Raw genomic sequence first — 18973 nt, forward strand, 5'->3', positions numbered from 1 at the left:
AAGGAACCTCGCCACCAGATTGGCAACAGGGGGACCACGCTCGTGTCCTTCCCGAGGGTGATTCTTTCTCCGGGATTCTAGCCGCTCAGTCTCCTGCAGAATAGCTGGAACTCTGCTCTCATTGCCCTCCTTCCTGGTCCCCTGGCCCATCATATCTGGGCCTTAGCGACCCCCAAGTCTTCATCTATTGGGTAGGACAGAACTACTCCCTAGAGTTCCTACTTCTTTCTGATCTCCAAGTCACCCATGCTGTGGCCCCATGGATTTGTAACTTGGCGATGACCCCACTGTCGCAGAACAGGGTTTGGGACTAGTTTGCATAGCTCAGCTCGTGTCTACCCTGCAGTATCTATCGCCTCCACCCAAAATTGCCCTCCTTGAAGACTGCCTACTTCCTATTTCCTTAGGCATCTCCTCCCCAACTTTGGGGATCCACCCCAATTCTTAAGCCTTCCCCAGCAAAAGACTACAAATCTGAGGGTTTTGCCGGTTGTGTAAGCAAGACTGACTTGCCCCATCGCCAAGCAGCTAGGCTTTATCATATTACCTTCTTCCCTCCAACAACAGTTTCCCCCCCCCCCACATACACACACATACCAAGGGACTTCAAAATATCTAGTAATTTGCAGGGCTGCAAAATCTGTATCAAAAAAAAAATAAGTATTTTACCACAAAAAGATATTTTAATACCAAAGTTGTGGGAAGGCCAGTATTCCAAACTGAGTGGGGCTCAAAATAGAAGGCAGGAAGCTGGAGGGTAAAAGATCCCTCCTGTTCTTCCGGTCTTGTCCCTGGGGCTGGCTGCCTCATGACCTCCACCCAGCCCTCCTAGATCCCTTGAATGCTGGCTCACAGCTCTCTCCAATATGCCACACAAGGGAGCCCTGGGGATCACTGCATCTTGGATTTTTTTTTTTTTTTTTCACTATCCAGGCATCTTAACCATGAGGGCCCTTGGGCTTGGGGGGAGGGAAGCACTTCCTTGAAGCCATCTGTCTTCTCTCCAGGCCCTGCCCTGGGCATGGACTTGAAGTCTTTAACCTACTCTGGACAGAAACCCCCACTAACTCAGCTGATCCCATCCTGGGAGAGCTAGAGTAGAAGAGGATGTAGCTGGTAGGAGGCCCCAGGCTGTAAACTCTACCCAGTAGCCAGGACAAGCACCTAAAAGGAGATGGTACTTTTTCCTCATTCCTATATGCCTTGGGTCTATGCCCTAGGAAGTACTGTTGTGAACACACACGCCACATAACCCCTAAATCTGTTTCTGAGTCCCATGTCCAGTGTTCTGAGAATGACTGATTGCTAGGACAGAAGCTAATTAGTCCCAGGTGGATGGTGTCGGAGGTCCATGGGAGCCACTATGAAGCTTACTGTATGACAGCCCCCAGAAAGTGAAGGGAAAACACAACACATTGCAGTGGCATTTGAGATGTGCTCTTTAGAGTGAGACCAATAAGACCTGGGAGCTTCAGACCTTGCCACTCTATACTTGGATATGAGGCTGGGCACACCAAAGGCACAGTTTCAGACTCCAAATGGCTAGCACTGTGCTGTCCCCATAGCCTGGAAGCTCCATCTGTCACAGTGGAAGATGCCATATTTCTGAAGATCCCTTAGAGACCAGGCTTTTGGTGGTGAGGCTGGCACCTCTGTTTCAGGAGGTGCCAGGGCCACTCTTCCTAATGCCAAGGACTCAACCTCCACCTGCTCTGCTCAGTTTTCTAACAGGACACTGAGAATGATTTAGCTCACTGTACACCTTCATCACATCTATCTTGTCTATTTCCTTGCCTGTAAAATGCATACAACGTGACAAACTGTTATAGCCTGAGGTCATAGGGGTAAGGGAGAAACAAAGATCTAGGAACAGGCCTGGCACCTGTGTACAATGGACAGCCTTTGTTACATCTGGACTTAGCCAGAATCAGTGGGGAAGGGCAAGGCAATACATACTTGAGGGTTTGATCAAAGGAATCCGAAGAACCCAGAGGGTTATAGTCATGTTACAGGAGAGCTCTAGAAGAAAGCAAAAACTCACCGTGCAGCTCTGCATTAGCTTACTTTGTGAATACTCCTTAAACATTACAGTGTGTACAACCTGTTCTTTCTTTTTTTTGGTTTTTCGAGACAGGGTTTCTCTGTGTAACAGCCCTAGCTGTCCTGGAACTAGCTCTGTAGACCAGGCTGACCTCAAACTCAGAGATCCACCTGCTTTCCGAGTGCTGGGATTAAAGGCATGTGTCACAACTGCCCGGTCAGTCCACTCTTTCTAATGCCCCTCTTACCCTGCTGCTGCCCCAAACTGCCCAGTGAGCCATCTACATGGCCTGGTCTCTCAGATTTAGAGTCTGAGTGGTCAGGAGACCCACCTACAGGTTTCTGATACTCAGCTGGGGTTTGGCGGTAGCTCTGGATCTTACTTAGTCTGTACCATCCCAACAGCCCTGATATTGTGCTAGGCTGTAACATTGTAGCTCATTGTACCCAGGCGGGTGGGGGTGGAGGGGTCAGTGCACAACAGTATCCAATCCAGGAAGGGGTGAGACAGGGCTAGAAAAGACTCCTCCAACCGTTCAGGGACCAGGCTGTGGTTCCAAATGTCATTTTTACTGCTGGGACAAAGGTGGTTCTAGGAGGGGGAGCTGAAGCCAGGTCAGAGCCTTGAAGGGAAAGGAAGGCTTGGCAGACTTAGGTCCCTGGGATCACACAGGTTAACCCTTTCCTAGGAAGAGCACAGAACAGTACCTCCAAGAGACACCTTGGCCTGAGAGATCAACTGTACCCTAAGGACAAGACAGCAGAGAATGCAACATTAGGCTACAGTCCAAAGCTTTCAAGCTTCAAGGGGAGAGGCAGACACAAGAAGAAAAGCCAGAGTCTCCCTTGGCAGCTTGGGTGAAATGCATGGCCGCAGGTTTGGGGGTGGGGGGCCCCGAGCTTGCTTTCCAAGTGGGGTGCCAGGTCCCATAACCATCCCTCACTCTCTCATCCTGACCAGTCAGAGCAGGAAGGAGATTTAGGCCCTCACAGGACAAAAGCTTTCTGCCCCCTCAAGTAGCTGCCTCGGCAAAGTACCCATCACTCCCAGAAGAGGGAATGAGTGAGTGGAGTGTAAAGAAGGGCTGGCCCTGGCAGCTGCCTCCCTCTGTTCTGAGCTGGGAAGCCTGCTGGGCTAAAGGACCCACAACACAAAGCATCCTGAAGTGTGGGCAGATGGGAGCCAGGAGGGGGCAGGTGGTAAAGGCACCTACAGCAGTGAGGGCTACTAGCCCACTCCCACCTGCAGCTTCAGAGGACAGGTGGGGACCAGGAAGGAGTGAGGCAGTGCCAGCAGAGAATCCCCCCACAGTCAGGGACCAGACTGTCATTCCAAATGTCATTTTTACTGATGGGACAGAGGTGGTTCCGGGAGAGAGGCTGAAGCCGAGGTAGGAGGCCAAGGCTGGGAGTCCCAGCTTGGTGGATGCCTGCCTTCACCGTAGAGGGAACTTGGCAGACTTAGGCCTCCAGGACCACACAAGTTGGCTCTGTCCTAGGGAGGGCACAGGACTGCTTGTAGGTCCTTGGGCAGGGAGCCAATAACTGTGTCGATGTACAGCTGAGCACGCTGCAGTGTCACCTCCTTCACGGGGACCTGGTGGCTCTGTGCCCGCACCTGGAGGGCAATGGTAGTAAGGGGTGGCCATACTTCTGGCCTGGGATGTGGAAGCGGTAAAGAAGGCTTCTCACCAGCTTTTCCCGAAGTTTCAGGGCTAGGTCTACCACTTCCACCTCCGACTTGTCCTTCATCCAGGCCTCGATGTTCTGCTAGGGACAGTTCAGGTTCTTCTCACCAAGCCTCCCACCTACCCCAGGCCTGTTCCTATCCCCTCCCTTTGCCTTCCCTCACCGCCTCACAAATAGCTTCCAGGTGCAGAGCTTCCAGCTTCTGGGCCATCTCTTTATGTCGTTGCCGATACCAACCATCGAAATGGGGGGACTTGAAAAAACGCCTATGATGACAAGAGGCGGCTGAGGAGCTGACCTAGTATATGTGGGGCACCCACAGCAGCCTATGCCCAATGTTTTCCCACCTGTAGAGGCCCAGCCAGTCACCCTTGAGAATGCAGGTGAGCTGGGGTCCCGAATGTTCCAGGCTACGCAGGAAATCATCCTGGCGGAAGGGGCAGATCTGGGGGGGGCTCTGAGACAAAGGCAGTATGAGCTGGGTGCTAAAGAGCACAGACATACAGGTTCTACCTTTCAGCAGGATGGAGACCTCCCTCCAGGATCTATCTAAAGATCTTCACCCCACCCTGTTTGGGACAGATCCCTGGACAGTCCCTCAGGACTTCTGTCAGTGTCTCTTTCTCTGTCCTGGGTGGGATGCCTGGCTGGCACAGGTCAACTTCATGCCCTGATGGCCCCTGCCTCACAGCTACCCTCTCTGTTCCATATGGACTTCTTCCCTTCTTGGTGTGGGGATTGAATTGACCCTCCCCAGAACTCCCCGGACTCCACCTTCCAGGGTGTGATGCTCTTCTGCAGCGGCATAAGGCTGGCCATGTAGTGCTCCTGGAGGGAGAGGGACAAGCAATGAGTGTTGTCCTAGCTTCTGCTTTCACTAACCCCTACTACTTCTCCCCCACTGCTGGCACACCCTGCCTGTCTCACCAGAGGAATGATGAAACTCTGTGTGAGCTCTAGGAGGTGCCGCCTCAGCAGGGCACTTTGTGCATCCCATGGCCTTTTCTTCTGTACGCCCTGCAACAGGAAGCAGGGGACTTCCTGTTGAGTCTCAGCATTGGCTGGTACCCTGCATCCTTCATACCACACCAAGTACCCATGTCCAGGCCCCACCCAATAGCCTATACCTTGAGCAGTCGTTTAAGCAGTGCTTTGTCCCGGTGGAGGTGGGCAGTATATGAGGTGTAGAGGCCTGACAGGAGGTCAGAGTTGTAGCTGTCCATTCAGCCTCCCTTCTACTCCCAGAGCTCTACTGATGATGAAGATGGTTGCCTGATCTGCCTAGAGCCCCATCCCCTTGAAAGAACCTGCACATCTCTCAACCCATCAGTCCCAAGACTTAAGAGACCTGCTGCCGGGTGTTGGTGGCGCACGCTTTAATCCCAGCACTCGGGAGGCAGAGACAGATGGATCTCTTTGAGTTCAAAGCCAGCCTGGTCTACTGAGTGAGTTCCAGGACAGCCTCTAAAACAATACAGAGAAACCCTGTCTCAAAAAGAAACAAAAAAAACAAAAAACAGAGAGAGACCTGCTAAAGAAGACAATGTCCCCCCACCTGCCACCATGGGGCCTGAGTAGAAAGAAAAAGAGTCAGAAGGCCTGGCCATCACCACTGGGGGACTCTACCAAGTACAGGACAGGCCTCACCAGAGTAGATGGGGAGGCAGCCCAGGGGGAAGCACAGACCTGGCTTGGTGTCAAGAGTCTTCAGCCGTGAGGGTTTTTTAAGCTTGACCTGCTTAGGAAGGTCCCCTGTGAAATACACCCAGTAGCCAAGGCTCAGTACCCACAGCTCTGCCTGTGCCTATGGCTTCAGGGGTATTGGGTACAGAGCCCCACCTTAGGTCCCAAGCCAGTGAGGCTTATAGCCCCTGGTCTTCTCACCTGACATCTTGGGCTCCCCAATTCGAAGGACATGAGGCCAGTGCTGGAGTGTTTTGATAAAGAAAGGGTTTGTGACTCCCAGGACCACGTTTGGTCTAGAGAGAAAGAAAGAGGAGAGGCAGAGAGAGGCCCAGGGGAGGTAGTGTGTGAGAGCAGGAAGGGAGGACATGTACTTACGGAGCCTGTGTTCGTGTTGTGAGCTCCTTGAACTCGCTGTCATGAATGGTGAAGTAGGGGCGGAAGTCACAGCAGAACTTCAGGGGCTGCAGGCAACTGTGGGGGTAGAGCAGCAAGGAACATGTAATGCTGGGGTAACCAGGCATAGCCATGACAGTCTAGTGGGTACAGTCTAGTTTGTACCTGGTCAGGGCTAGCACCAGCTCTGAAGACACATCAGGTGAGGGTGCCAGGACCACTAGGGGCTCCCCAAGGAGCATGAGCTCCCACAGGGTCTGCACATGGGTTAGCACTGGCCGGAAGCACCTGGTACAGGAAAGCAATCGTGTCAGTCAGGCAGCTGTTACAAAGGGGCTGTAGCAAGCATAGAGCACTACTTCTCTCAAATACAGGAGTAAAGGTGGTTTGAGTGTAAGGTTATCTCAGGTCACCACAGTCATCCCATGTTCTGACAGACCACGTGAGCTAATGCTGGCCTAGGGGACCTGATCTGGACCCTGCCTGTGAGGGGCTGCAGATCCAAAGCCCCAAGGTGTCCTACCAATCCAGGGCCCTGCTACTCCTGTTGCCTCTTATGCCTCTAGACTAAAGTCCTGGCTCCTGTTGGGCCCAGGATGGAACAAGATAATCTCAAAGTCCAGGATCCCTTGAAGACACCTAGATAGGCACAAAGGAGCAGTCTCAAAGAGCAAACGTCTCCCTTACAAGTTCTTTGGGCACAGAACCTTCCTGCCCACTGTACCCATTTTCCCTAAGTCAGACACCTGGGACCACGTCTCCTCTTCTAAGGGTCACTCGGATGAGCAGCCTCTCTCGACTAGTTGTGTCCTGCATGACACACACACTTGTGTGTGTATGACCGTGGGTAGGCTCCCTCAGAGTAGCCTGTGATACCCTACAGGGCTCACCTAAACAGATCCAGTTCATGGACACTAGTGAGGACGACTGGGGCTGGCAGCAGGTTCTGAGAAGTGAAGGGAATGTAGGTCAGGCCAAGGTGAACACTCTATCTGATGACAATCCTGCAGACCCTGCTCCATGCCATCCCCCTCCAGACTGAAAATGCTGGCCACCACTGTGGTTTTGCCTAGGTTTGGCCACCCACAAAGTAGGCTGCTGAGGCAGAGGTGATGACCACCCAAGCCCAGGGACCAGGCTCAGGCTAAGGCCCAGCTCCTCCTATCCCATCCCCCACCTCTTGGTCACACTGCTTTGGAGGATTGGATTCCAGCTTGTCCACCCTGGACGGGATGTGCACCTAGGAAGGGAGGAAACAGCTGCCAGAAAGGGTGTAGAGTGTCTCCACCCACCGACACCAGCACTGCTTACTCTCCAGCTGGTCCTCACCTGAATGACGACTCCCATGACAGGTAGGTTCAGGGTCTGCCCAGGCACAGGGGCTGGCCATTGGTCAATCTCATTACAAACTGTGGACACAGGTGGCCAATGTCAGGAGCCCTCCCAAAGGGCTGAGATGAGACAATGTTGCCATGTCTGATGGCCACTCACCTGCTTCCAGGCAGGGTGCCAGCTTCTCAAAGTATTCAGGGGCGATCAGACTTAGGAGTGATTGAAATAGTCGGACAAATGGCAGGCGGGACACCAGCACTAAAGACTGTGGTGATGCAGGGCCAATCAGAGGGCATTCAACTACAGACATCACTCCTATAATTCAGGAGCCCATGGCAACCCTGAAGCCGTGCTTACTCAGAGCTGGTCAGGGCAGCATATCCCCGCTACCCCATAGGACAGCTGCCACAGAACAGCCTGATTCATGTATCAGGACTGGACAAGAGAAAGTCTGATGTCTACACCCTGAGCTAATGTAGATAACCATAGGATAGATAACTCCAGGTAACAAGCAGGGTTAGGACTGGGCCTGGGACCTTCACAGGGAAATGTGAGCTGGCTGAATTGTCCTTACCCTGGCAGTGTAATGACACCAGCAAGGAGCTGGGATATTCTGGGCCCAAGGACAGAAAGGCCTTTAGTGCCATACTAGGTAAAGAAAGGCTTCAGGAAGAACTGGGCACAGTGGTGGCTCCTCCTTGGTCATGCTACCCAGGTGGGCTGCAGATAGGTAGGCACCCTTGGGAGCTCAGGACTCCTCACTAGCTGTCCTCCAGCTGTCCAGCATTTATTACCTCTCCACAGCACTATCTCACAGCGGCAGGCACCTCACCTTCTGGAAGTAGCCCCTCTTCACAGAGCTGTCCTTCACTTGTCTGAAGTACACATAGCCCAGGTAGTGCGCTGGCTCTCTCTGTAAGGAATGCAGTGTTAGCCATACCCTACATAGGCCATTAGATAGATCCAGAGTGACAGCTGTTAAGGAGGAAACCTAAGGCCGGGCATGGTAGTACATGCCTTTAGTTCTGGCACTCAGGGTTAGTGTTGGGAGGCAGAGGCAGGTAGATCTCTATGAATTCAAGGCCAGCCTGGTCTACATAGCAAATTCCAGGACAGCTAGGGCTACATAGAGAGACCCTATCTTAAAAAAAACAAAAATGCTGAGCGGTGGTGAATGCCTTTAATCCCAGCACTTGATAGGCAGAGGCAGGCTGATCTCTGTGAGTTCAAGGCCAGTCTGGTCTACACGCTAGTTCCAGGACAGCCAGGGCTACACAAAGAAATCCTGTCTTGAAAACAAAACAAACAAACAAAAAAAGAAAAACTAACCTAAGAATCCAGGAGATCTAGGAAGCAGTTGCCCAAGACTAGGAACTGCCCTCTGCCTACCACAGTGGGACCTAGAATTCTCTCATTCAGAAGGTGGGCTAACCCAGTATAGGGGACATTGGCTGACAGAGAAAGGACTTAGCCAACATGAGAGTGCCCCAGGATCTCTGGAAGGCCCTGCAGTATTCTGCTCATTGAGCCACACTATTTAATCACACAGGTGACCAGCAAGGGAGACCAACTTTAGTGGTGCTGGCAAACCCCACAAGAGCGGACCCAGGTGGAGACCTCCAGTACAAGATCAGCAGGGCTTACAGTTACTGACCTTCCAGGATGGGCCTGGCCAGCACTTCTACCACACAAGCCCATGGGTTTTAAAGCATATGTTCACAGCCAGGAGCCAGGAGCCCCTAGTAAAAGGAAAAGAAGACACAAACCAGATACATCCCAGTACTCACCTGCAGGGCCAAGGGAGCCTTGTTGTTATAAGGCTTGTCATCACCATGCCAGAGGCTCCTCTGTCCTCCACACTGACGCATACGGAAACTGAACTGAGTGTCTCCAAGGCATCCTGAAAAGAGGCAGCCCTGCTGCGCATGTCCTCCCATTGTCAGGAGTGAGGACTATGGTACTAGTCAAGGGGACTGTGGTACACTCAAGGGAAAACTGACTGGAGGATCTGTCTCCCAGGAGACTCCTATCCTGATCCTACACACCACATAAGGGTCTTGGACTCAATCAACACAAAGAACTATCTTACGTTTCCCTGCAGGAGCCTGACTCAATCAGCTTGGGCCAGGGGAATACACTATACAATGCTCAACTTGGTGGCTGCTGTAATGGAGTGAAGGAGACCAGACTGCCCAGATAGATAGATAGCTATGGGGTTTTTTAAAATAATTTTTATTTTATATGCATTGTATTTTGCCTGCATATACATCTGTATGAGGGTGTCAGATCTTGGAGTTAGACAGTTGTGATCTGCCATGTGGGTGCTGGGGATTGAACCCGGGTCCTTTGGAAGAGCAGCCAGTCCTCTTAACCACTGAGCCATTTCTCCAACCCCTTATCTATGGATTTTAGAGAACCTGGATATCTTGCTGTGGCTGGGGCTCCAGTGAGAGTCCTATATACTGCTGGCAGCTTACCTACCATTGGCCTCATCACTCCACTTTTTGCCCATTGCCTTCTAGCCCCAGAGCCAGTGTCCAGTTGAGGGAGTATGGGATTACCTACCTGAGTGGGAGTCTGGAAAAGACAGGTAGCAGATGCTGCTTTTCTGAAACAAACAGAGCCCGATGAGGGCTGGCTGACTCCTGGGGACACCCATTCCCCAGAAGTCCAGAACTTACCTCCTTGTCTGTGAGCTGGAAGTCACTCGGGTAGACTAGCTGCAGAGGAACACAGAGTACTTGGTGATCCTGTATCTGCTGGAGGTGACACCGTCCACCAAGGCAGCTCAGCCATAAGCTGAGTTTGCTAGGGTGGGCTATCCTCCTGGCCCACTGCCTGGCCTCCCAGAGACCTCCTTCCCTACATGCTGTCTTACATCAGAACCTCCTCCTCAAATCTGATCCCTCCTCTCCATTACATTCAGCCCTAGTGTGTATACTGGGTGTACTTGCTAGTGTTCCATCAACTTGACAAGAGCTAACTAGAGTCATTTGGGAAGAGTGACTCTCAACTGAGAAAATTCCTCCATAAGGCTGGTCTGTAGTACATTTTCTTAATTAGTGAATGATGTGGTAAGGCCCAACCTGTTATGCGTACTGCCACCCCTCGACTGGTGGTCCTGGGTGATACAGGAAACCAAGCTGAGGGCCAGGCATGGTGGTGCACGCCTTTGATCCCAGTACTCAGAGGCAGAGGCATTAAGACTGGAGAAGGTCTGTTTCGGGGACACCTCCCTCAAAAAGCCAATATAAGTGAAGGCAAAGTCACCCTACTCTACATAGTGAGTTTTAAGACAGCCTGGCTATGAAGACCCTCAAAAAAAACCAAAAAGTATGTGTATGGCCAGGTGGTGGTGGTGCATGCCTTTAATCCCAGCACTCAGGAAGCAGAGGCAGTCGGATCTCTGTGAGTGTACAATCAACCTGGTCTACAGAATAAATTCCAGGACAGCCAGAGATACACAGAGGAAACCCTGTCTGGAAACACATATTCTCCCCCCACAAAAAAAAAAAAAAATTACACTTTTCTGTTTAGAAGATTTTAGACCTCATTATCTGGGCCACAGCATTTCTCTAACCACAAAGGTCTCAAGGGTCACTTTTCAGCCTTACCTCAGCTACATTCACAGCCTCTCAGGCTCTCACAGGTCCCTCTGACATTGTGGTCTGCCTCTGAAACACCATCATCTACAGTGGACCTCCTGTGATGGTCAGTTCCTGAGTTTGTGTCAGGGCCATTTAGAACAGACATTATCTTGACTGGACCTGCCAAAAGCTTCATTGAATCTAACACATTTTCTTCCTCCTCTTCATCTTTCTGCTGGTTTTTGCTTTGTTGTTTTCTTTCTTTCTTTCTTTCTTTCTTTCTTTCTTTCTTTCTTTCTTTCTTGTTGAGACAAGGTCTCATTGTGTAGCCTTGGTTGCCCTGGAACTCATTAAATTGACCAAGTTGGCCTTGAACTCAGAGAGATCAGCTAGGTTCTGCCTCCAGAGTACTGGAATTAGACACGTACCACCATGCCATTTTTTTTTCTCTCTCTCTTCATACAATATCTGATTCTGAAGCTCAGGCTACTCTGGAACTCACTATATAATCCATGCTAGCCTCCAACTTGTGATTCTGCCTCAGCCTCCCAAATGCTAGGGTCTGCATGCACCACTATGCCTGGCTGATATTTTCATCTTATCTAGAAGGGAAGCTGCCTTTATGCGTAGGTGGAATGGAGGCCTTCATGCCACAGAAGGACCACATCAAAAGCCTAAGGCTCCGCCCAGCTAGCTGCACACAGCTGGTGACCAGATGCCAAAGGTTGAGAAGAGCTCAAAACAGAGGGGCCAAGCAGTGCCTCACAGGGTCTGGATCTGATTCTAAATGAAAAAGGCAGGATTCTTAGCAGGAAAATCAGAAACAAATTATGCGTGACATTAGAGACTACAGCTGAATCAATGTGGAACCTGGGGGGACACGGACCCTAGGACTCTGGCTTGAGCAATTTAGGACAGGAGATATTTTTGCCTCTTTGGGGGAAAGAGCCACGGAAGACGTTGTGGAAGACACATTGATGGATAGGTAGCCAGGCCTTGGAGACTGTCCCTTTCTTGGCCCGGGAGGAAGAGGCTCCTCTTGGAGAGGTGTCAGGCAATAGGAAAGGGTTAGGAAAGAGGAGGTCGCTAAACTAGTCATTCATTAGTCGAAGGAAGTGGGAGAAAGGTGAGCCTGAGGATACAAAGTATTCAGAGAGACGCCTAAGAGGACCGTAGACCAAGCAGGAAGGCTACAGGCCAGGAGGGCATGCGACCTGCTTCCTGGAGGGTGGGCGCGCAGCGTTGAGACTTGACTGGGAGGAAAGGAGCCGCAGGGGTGCAGGCGAGGGAAGGGAGGAGCGTGGGGGGAGGGACGTCCGGAGAGGAGGGGCGTCTGCAGAGGTTCAGGTCGCGGAAGGCGAGGCACGCGGACAGTTTTGGAGGGTCGGCCAGCCGGACGGCTTACCTCCAGCGCCTGGCCCAGCTCCAGATCGAAGGTGACCACGCACACGCACTCCAGCCAAGCAGAGAAGCGCGCCCAAGGTATCGCCGAGGCCCGCGCTGCGCGGCCGGAGGACGTGGACCTAGTCGTGCCTAGTTCTCCGCCAGCTTGCCGAGGCCCGGTGGCTAGCGGCACCTCCATAGTGGGAGCTCAAAGCGATACCCGCACGTTGCGGGGGAAACGCGGGGGTTCACCTGGCCCGCCTCGGAGCAGTCGAGCTGCCGCCTCAGGCCAGAAGGTCCCCGGAGCAGCCGCGCGCCCCCTGGCGCCAGAGGAGCGTCCGCCCTGGGGCGTCGGCGAATGTACCAGCGAGAAAGGCCCCAACCGGTTAGAGGGGTCCAGAGCTGGTGGCACTTCCCGATAGTGGAGGATGCGTGACCCGGGTCCGCCCGTGGGGGGCGGGGAGGGGCCGGTGCCGCTCTGAATCTGGCCGGCGAGCAGTGCTGGATCTGATATCCCTGGCCCGCGTCTGGGTTGTCGTGGCGCCTACCAGGGGTGTCTGACGTTTTTGCTTCTCTGAACCACACAGAGAAATTATATTGGGCTACCTAGGGGTATCCATCCCAGCCGAGTGTTGTGAGGTTAATGTTCATTTTGCGTGTCATCGCCACTGGACCTTGTCGTCTACAGCGTTCACACTGGGCAATCGCCCAAGCTAGTTGCAAACCTCAAAAGCTCAATCCTTTAAAAGTGTGAAAACCACTTCCGGGCGGTGGTGGCGCTCGCCTTTAATCCCAGCACTGGGGTGGTAGAGGCAGACAGATAGCTATCTGAGTTCAGGCTACAGAGCGAGAGTTTCGGGACAGCCAGGGCGACACAGAGAAACCTGTCTCCGAAAAACAAAACAAACAAAAAAGTGTGGGGGAAAAAAAAAACAAAAAACAACCCACAATGTTTGGGGCTGGGGAGATGGTTCAGTGCATAAGAACACCGGCTGCATCCTCTTGGCTGCTCACAACTGTAACTGTACTTCCTGCGGATCCTCTTCTGACCACCATGGGCACCATGCACAGGCAAACGCTACAAAATAAATCTTTAAACACCAAAATGTTTTAAGTTCACAATTTTGTATCTGAATATATAATTCTCCTGTTCTTCATTGGGGTTCCCTGTACAGGGTTGGACACCAATGGTAAACCACATCTCCACCCACCCACTTTTTATTGAAGGCCATTCTGCCCGAGTTGGCATATCTGCTCCTGACCCACTCCCACTCCAGGCTGGTGTGCCCAGTTTGTCTAACAAAGAGGCAGCCTGGTCAGTTAATGCTGCTGCCTCTAGGAGTACAGGAGTTTGCAGGCTAACTTGGAGGCCGGGTTTATAGAAGTGTGAATTTAGAACAAAGAGACAATGAGGCGGGCTAGAAATTCAGAAAAATTGGGGGCGGGGGCATGAGAAGGGAAATGGAGAGCCTTCCTCCTCCCCACACCCCTGCTCTTGCCAATAGAGGAGCAAGAAATGTAGCATAATTAACACCTGCTTTAAGGCCTTTCTTTTCTCAGCTATAAATATGCCATTTTCCAGAAATCCCATCAGAAACTTCTTTTACAAGGCAGGACGTAAACGAAATCTTTTGGGGGGATTTTTTTGTTTTTTCGAGACAGGGTTTCTCTGTGACTTTGGAGGTTGTCCTGGAACTAGCTCTTATAGGCCAGGCTGCTCTCAAACTCAAAGATATCTGCCTGCCTCTGCCTCCTGAGTGCTGGGATTAAAGGCAAGCACCCACCAATACCTGGCTTTAAACCAAATCTCTTATGCAACCCTAATAATTTCTGGTTTTACCTTACCAGATTGCCATCAAAGGCATTCCCAGAGCTTCCTCACCCATCCTACTTATGGGGAGGGCGCATTAGTAATCTTTGGAGATACAACCTGAGAGCCATCAAGATGGGATATATGATCAATGCTGAATAATTGTAACTTTTGTACAGAACTGGTACCTATGGATTTGTCTTACTGGCTCCTTGAGAAGCCTATATCTGTACTCTTGGATATCTTTCTTCTGAATCCCATGCCCCCAGCACACATCCTCCTTTGAGTCAGGGTCTCTCTATGTAGTTTTGGCTGGGGTTGAACTTGATATGTAGACCAAGTTCATCTTGAACTCACAGAACTCTGCCTCTGCTGGGGTTAAAGGTGGCCATCACCATACTTGCATTGCCTCTCTTAACTCCTGTGCTTAAGTCTATATAAAATATTTTTTTGTTAAGTCCCAGCTCTTGGGCTGGAGAGATGGCTCAGTGGTTAAGAGCACTGACTGTTCTTCCAGAGGTCCTGAGTTCAATTCCCAGCAACCACATGGTGGCTCACAACCTCCTTGAATGAGATCTGGTGCAGTCTGCCTATATGTAGGCAGAAGACTGTATAGGCAGAAGACTGTATACATAATAAATAAATAAATAAATAAAATCTTTAAAAAAAAAGTCCCAGCTCTTATTCTATTAGAAGTTGGAGCAAAGTGCTGATGGAGATAATGAGGGTGAAAAGTATTTAGCCCATGGGTTGCAGTTTTACTTTTTGATGTGGGATGGCCTTCTGTATGCTGTGAATATGTGTTACTTTTATTGGTTGATGAGTAAAGCTGATTTGGCCAATGGGCAGGCAGAATACAGCCAGGTTGAAAATCCAAACAGATACAGAGTGAAAAAAGGGCAGAATCAGGGAGATGCCATGTAGCCATTGGAGAAGCAAGATGTGAGGTAACAAGCCACGAGCCCCATGGAAAATATAAACTAATAGAAATGGGTTAATTTAACTGTGAGAGCTAGTCAATTGACCAAACAGTTATAACTAATATTAAGCCCCTGAGTGTTTATTTGAGAATTAGTGGGCATGGGAAAAACCTACATCCACAACTTTTCCTTGTCTTGGAGCCACCTTTTTGCCATGGGAGTGCCTATCTTAATCCTAAACTATCAATAAAGATGCCATTAAAAAAAATAAACTCATTCTGCTTCATAAAATGGCTAGTCTTAGCCGGGCGTTGGTGGGACATGCCTTTAATCCCAGCACTCGGGAGGCAGAGGCAGGTGGATCTCTTTTGAGTTCAAGACCAGCCTGGTCTACAAGAGCTAGTTCCAGGACAGCCTCCAAAGCCACAGAGAATCCCTGTCTCAAAAAAACAAAAAAAACAAAACAAAAAAAAAAAAAGGCTAGTCTTGAAATGTCATTCTTTTCTAAGTCAAAGCCACAAATCCAAGTCGGGTTTTAGCTGAGATCCCTAAATGTCTAGAACTCAGGCTACTCTAGAACTCAGGAAGGCAGTATAGCAATATTACCTAGCATACTATGTATTTTAGGTGATTTTTACTTTTTAAGTCCTTCTTCCAAAATTCATGACTTAGACCAGGCTTCAACAAGGATCTCCCAAGTCTTTTTGGTGGGGGGAGGGGAGAGGTGTTGGAGACAGGGTTTCCCTGTATCAGCCCTGGCTGTCTTGAACTCACTTTGTAGACCAGATTGGCCTTGAACTCTCAGAGATCCACCTGCCTCTGCCTCTCAAGTGCTCTTGGTATTAAAAGTGTCCCCCCCCACACAATAGTAATCTTTTTGTTATTATTGTTGTTCATTGACTTTTAATTGCCTAGAAATTATTTGCTTGCAGTCCATCTGCCAAGTCATGAGGTTCCAAGCAGGGATGTGAGCTTATGGTTATTTATGAGCCACAAAATCATTATCTTTTTTAATTACCACATTTTGTTAAGTTTAAGATAATTATTTTATAAATAAGAAAACTGCTACCAACTGCAGTGGTAAGTGAAGCAAGCCCATTTTCCCCACCTGCTGCATGCCAATCACGGCAAGACTAGTTTTGCAAATGGAGATAAGAGTCAGTCTCAACTGTTTTCCCCAGGATAGTTTGATAGGTATCATTATTGGTTGAAATTGTGAAAAACAGAAGTGGGGTGACCCATGCATGTGTAGCTAGCTAAACATCAAATTACCATCATAACTCACGAGTCAGAATTGTTGTCTGTACCTTTGAACTTGGTGGGTACCTTTTTTATTTTTTATTTTTTTATTTTTTATTTTTTTTGGTTTTTTGAGACAGGGTTTCTCTGTCTCAAACTTGTCCTGGAACTTGCTCTGTAGATCAGGCTGGCCTCAAACTCACAGAGTTCCACCTGCCTCTGCTTCCAGAGTGCTGGGATTAAAGGCGTGCACCTGGCTTGGTGGTTATCTTTTAAGTTTTAAAAAAATATTATCTAGCCGGTGGTGGTTCACACCTTTAATCCTAACACTCAGAGAGGCAGAGGCCAGCCTGGTCTACAGAGTGAGTTCCAGGACAGCCAAGGCTACACAGAGAAACCCTGTCTGGAAAAACAAAACAAAGCAATATTTCATTTTATGTTTATGAGTGTTTTGTTTGCATGTATGTATGTGTACCATGCATGTGCCTGGTGCTTGTGGAGGCAAAAAGAGGGTATCAGATCTCCTGGAACTGGAGTTGCAGGTGGTTGTAAGCTGGGAGCCAAACCCATGGCCTCTTGCAAGAATAGTGAGTGCTCTTAACCACTGAGTGTTAATATTCAGGCTTCTGTACTGGCTTGCCCTTGTGGTTCTGACAGGATACAACCTCAGCTACAGCCACTAAGAGCACCTCCTGTGCACATTCACTATGTTCCCTTTTAAAAGTGCCCTGCCCACCTTCTCTCTCTCTTTCTATCTTCCTCTTTCCACCTCTTTCTTTTTCTTCCACCACTCTTGTCCACAGGGACCAGTCTCTGCCCCCGCTCTGCCCCCTCTCTCTCCTTTTCCAATAAACCTCCTTTGCGAGTCATGTTGTATGGCATGACTTCTCTTCAAAGAGTTTTTTAAATTACAATGCTGAGCCATCACTCCAGCCCTCCAATTTTTTTAAAAGAATTTATTTATTTATTATGTATACAACATTCTGCTTCCATGTATATCTGCACACCAGAAGAGGGCACCAGATCTCATAACGGATGGTTGTGAGTCACCATATGGTTGCTGGTGGGAATTGAACTCAGGACCTCTGGAAGAGCAGCCAGTGCTCTTAACCTCTGAGCCATCTCTGCAGCCCCAACCCTCCAATTTTTTGTTTTGTTTTTGAGACAATTTCTCGTGTGTAGTCTTGGCTGTCCTGGAACTCACTCTGTAGACCAGGCTGGCCTTGAACTCACAGTTCAAGTTCTGGGATTAAAGGCTCTTGGGCCACCACTACCTGGCATGAATATATATTAAAATGCATGAAGCTTCAATGAATTTTGACAAATGAACCAAATCAACAAATTGGAATAACCCAAGCACTAGTAAGATATAAAAAGTTGTCAGGTGGTTCCAGGCCAGCCTGGTCTACAGAGTGAGTTCCAGGACAGCCAAGATTGTTACACAGAGAAACCCTGTCTCACACACACACACAAAAATAGCCTTATGAATTTTGTGTGCTAGACAAATAATGGGATAAGCCCCATTATTCTTGCTACAAAACCCTTTTTATGTGTTACTGAATTTTACTCTGGAACACTTCATTAGTTTCTGTGGGGTTAGATGACCTCTAGCTTAAGTACGTTTTTAACTCTGCTATAATGCAGGTTTTATTAACATGTATTAATCATACAAAGTAATGATTTTTGTCTTGATCCAGGGTGTCATGTAGCCAAGGATGGCCTTTATTTATCTCACCTGTGCAGCTGAGAATGACCTCCTGATCCTCCTGCCTGTACACATCAACTGTTGAGATTACAGGTGTGCACCATTTCACTATTGCCTGCCAAATTAGTGGTTTCACCGTGATATTTTCATATATTTCTATGTCATGTTTAGCTCACACTTAACTCTTCTCCATCTGTTCTCCCCTGGCACCCTTCCCAGTCTTTAATAGTCTCTCTTCTACATTAGGATCATCATTTTTTAAAAATTCTGCTTATGAAAGAATGCATATAGCCAGACAAACACCTTTAATACCAATGTGTATTAAAGAGACAGCAACAGGTGGATCTCATTGAGCTCTGGGTCAGTCTGGTCTACAAAGTGAGTTTCAAGACTACACAGTGACTTAAAAAATGCAGATGACCCTTGTCTTTCAGTGTTCAACTAAGTTCTAATGATGTTCTCTAGTTCATCATCTTTTCTTCATTATGGCTAATGGTCCATTGTATGTGCTTATATATATATTTTTTTATTTTTGGTTTTTCAAGACAGGGTTTCTCTGTAGCTTTGGAGCCTGTCCTGGAACCACCACCACCTGGCTCTCATTTTTTATTTTTATCATTAATTTTAAGTGTGTGTGTGTGTACACATCTGAATGCAGTGTCCATGAATGCCAGAAAAAGTCATTGGATCCCAAACAACTGGAGTTACAGGCAGGTGTGAGCCACCTATGTGGATGCTGAGAGCCAAACTCCAGTTCTCTGCATGAGCAATACACATTCTTTTAAATTATTTTTTTTTAAGATTCATAGCCGGAGGGCGTTGGTGGCACACGCCTTTAATCCTAGCACTCAGGAGGCAGAGGCAGGTAGATCTCTGTGAGTTCGAAGCCAGCCTAGTCTACAGAGTGAGTTCCAGGACAGGCTTCAAAGAAACTCTGTCTCTTGAAAAACTAAAAAAAAAAAAAAGATTTATAGCCGGGTGGTGGTGGCTCACACCTTTAATTCCAACACTCGGGAGGCAGAGGCAGGCAGATTTTAGTGAGTTCTAGACCAGCCTGGTCTGCAAAGTGAGTTCTGGGACAGTCAAGACTGTTACACAGAAACCACCTGCCCCCTCTCTTTGGAGACAGGGTTCTTTGTGTAGCTCTGGTTGTCCTGGAACTAGCTCTGTAGACAAGGCTGGCTTCAAA

At 49.2% G+C, this 18973-nt stretch overlaps 2 protein-coding genes across 7 annotated transcripts in view; one reads left to right on the top strand and one right to left on the bottom strand.

Annotated features, from left to right (window-relative positions):
* Positions 1-3365: 3365 nt before the first annotated feature.
* On the bottom strand, positions 3366-12432 carry Dennd6b (DENN domain containing 6B). Of its 5 annotated transcripts, none has more exons than XM_027396247.2 (20): positions 12133-12432; positions 9822-9860; positions 9706-9748; positions 8928-9040; positions 7973-8053; positions 7300-7405; positions 7138-7217; positions 6986-7048; positions 6699-6754; positions 5974-6096; positions 5791-5886; positions 5614-5708; positions 5416-5481; positions 4857-4921; positions 4657-4746; positions 4504-4557; positions 4077-4186; positions 3901-3995; positions 3733-3810; positions 3366-3658 (listed from the first exon to the last, which is right to left on the bottom strand). In XM_027396247.2, exons 1-20 carry the CDS (start codon positions 12307-12309, stop codon positions 3477-3479), a joined length of 1812 nt encoding a protein of 603 aa, XP_027252048.1. In that variant the 5' UTR covers positions 12310-12432; the 3' UTR covers positions 3366-3476. The 5 variants fall into 5 exon arrangements, 4 of the variants coding, with proteins under 4 accessions (XP_027252048.1, XP_027252049.1, XP_027252051.1 ...); XM_027396248.2 differs by having other exon boundaries at positions 3893-3995; positions 12133-12427; XM_027396250.2 differs by having other exon boundaries at positions 3733-3807; positions 3893-3995; positions 12133-12417.
* Positions 12053-18973, top strand: part of Ppp6r2 (protein phosphatase 6 regulatory subunit 2) — a 94213-nt gene continuing 87292 nt past the window's right edge. For both annotated transcript variants that reach the window (XM_035440817.1, XM_035440818.1), the window contains exon 1: positions 12053-12209. The gene's annotated coding sequence lies outside the window, so the exon portion shown is untranslated. The remainder of the gene's footprint in view (positions 12210-18973) is intronic.

Source organism: Cricetulus griseus, chromosome 2, assembly GCF_003668045.3.
Source record: "Cricetulus griseus strain 17A/GY chromosome 2, alternate assembly CriGri-PICRH-1.0, whole genome shotgun sequence".
NCBI classification, from domain to species: domain Eukaryota; kingdom Metazoa; phylum Chordata; class Mammalia; order Rodentia; family Cricetidae; genus Cricetulus; species Cricetulus griseus.

Excerpts from the sequence above, each read along its gene's own strand:
- Dennd6b (XM_027396247.2), bottom strand. The coding sequence starts at position 12,309 with ATGGAGGTGCCGCTAGCCACCGGGCCTCGGCAAGCTGGCGGAGAACTA. Across the intron at positions 4,747-4,856 it reads TGCTTAAACGACTGCTCAAG|GGCGTACAGAAGAAAAGGCC; the intron begins GTATAGGCTATT and ends TTCCTGTTGCAG. Across the intron at positions 3,659-3,732 it reads TGAAACTTCGGGAAAAGCTG|GTGCGGGCACAGAGCCACCA; the intron begins GTGAGAAGCCTT and ends ATTGCCCTCCAG.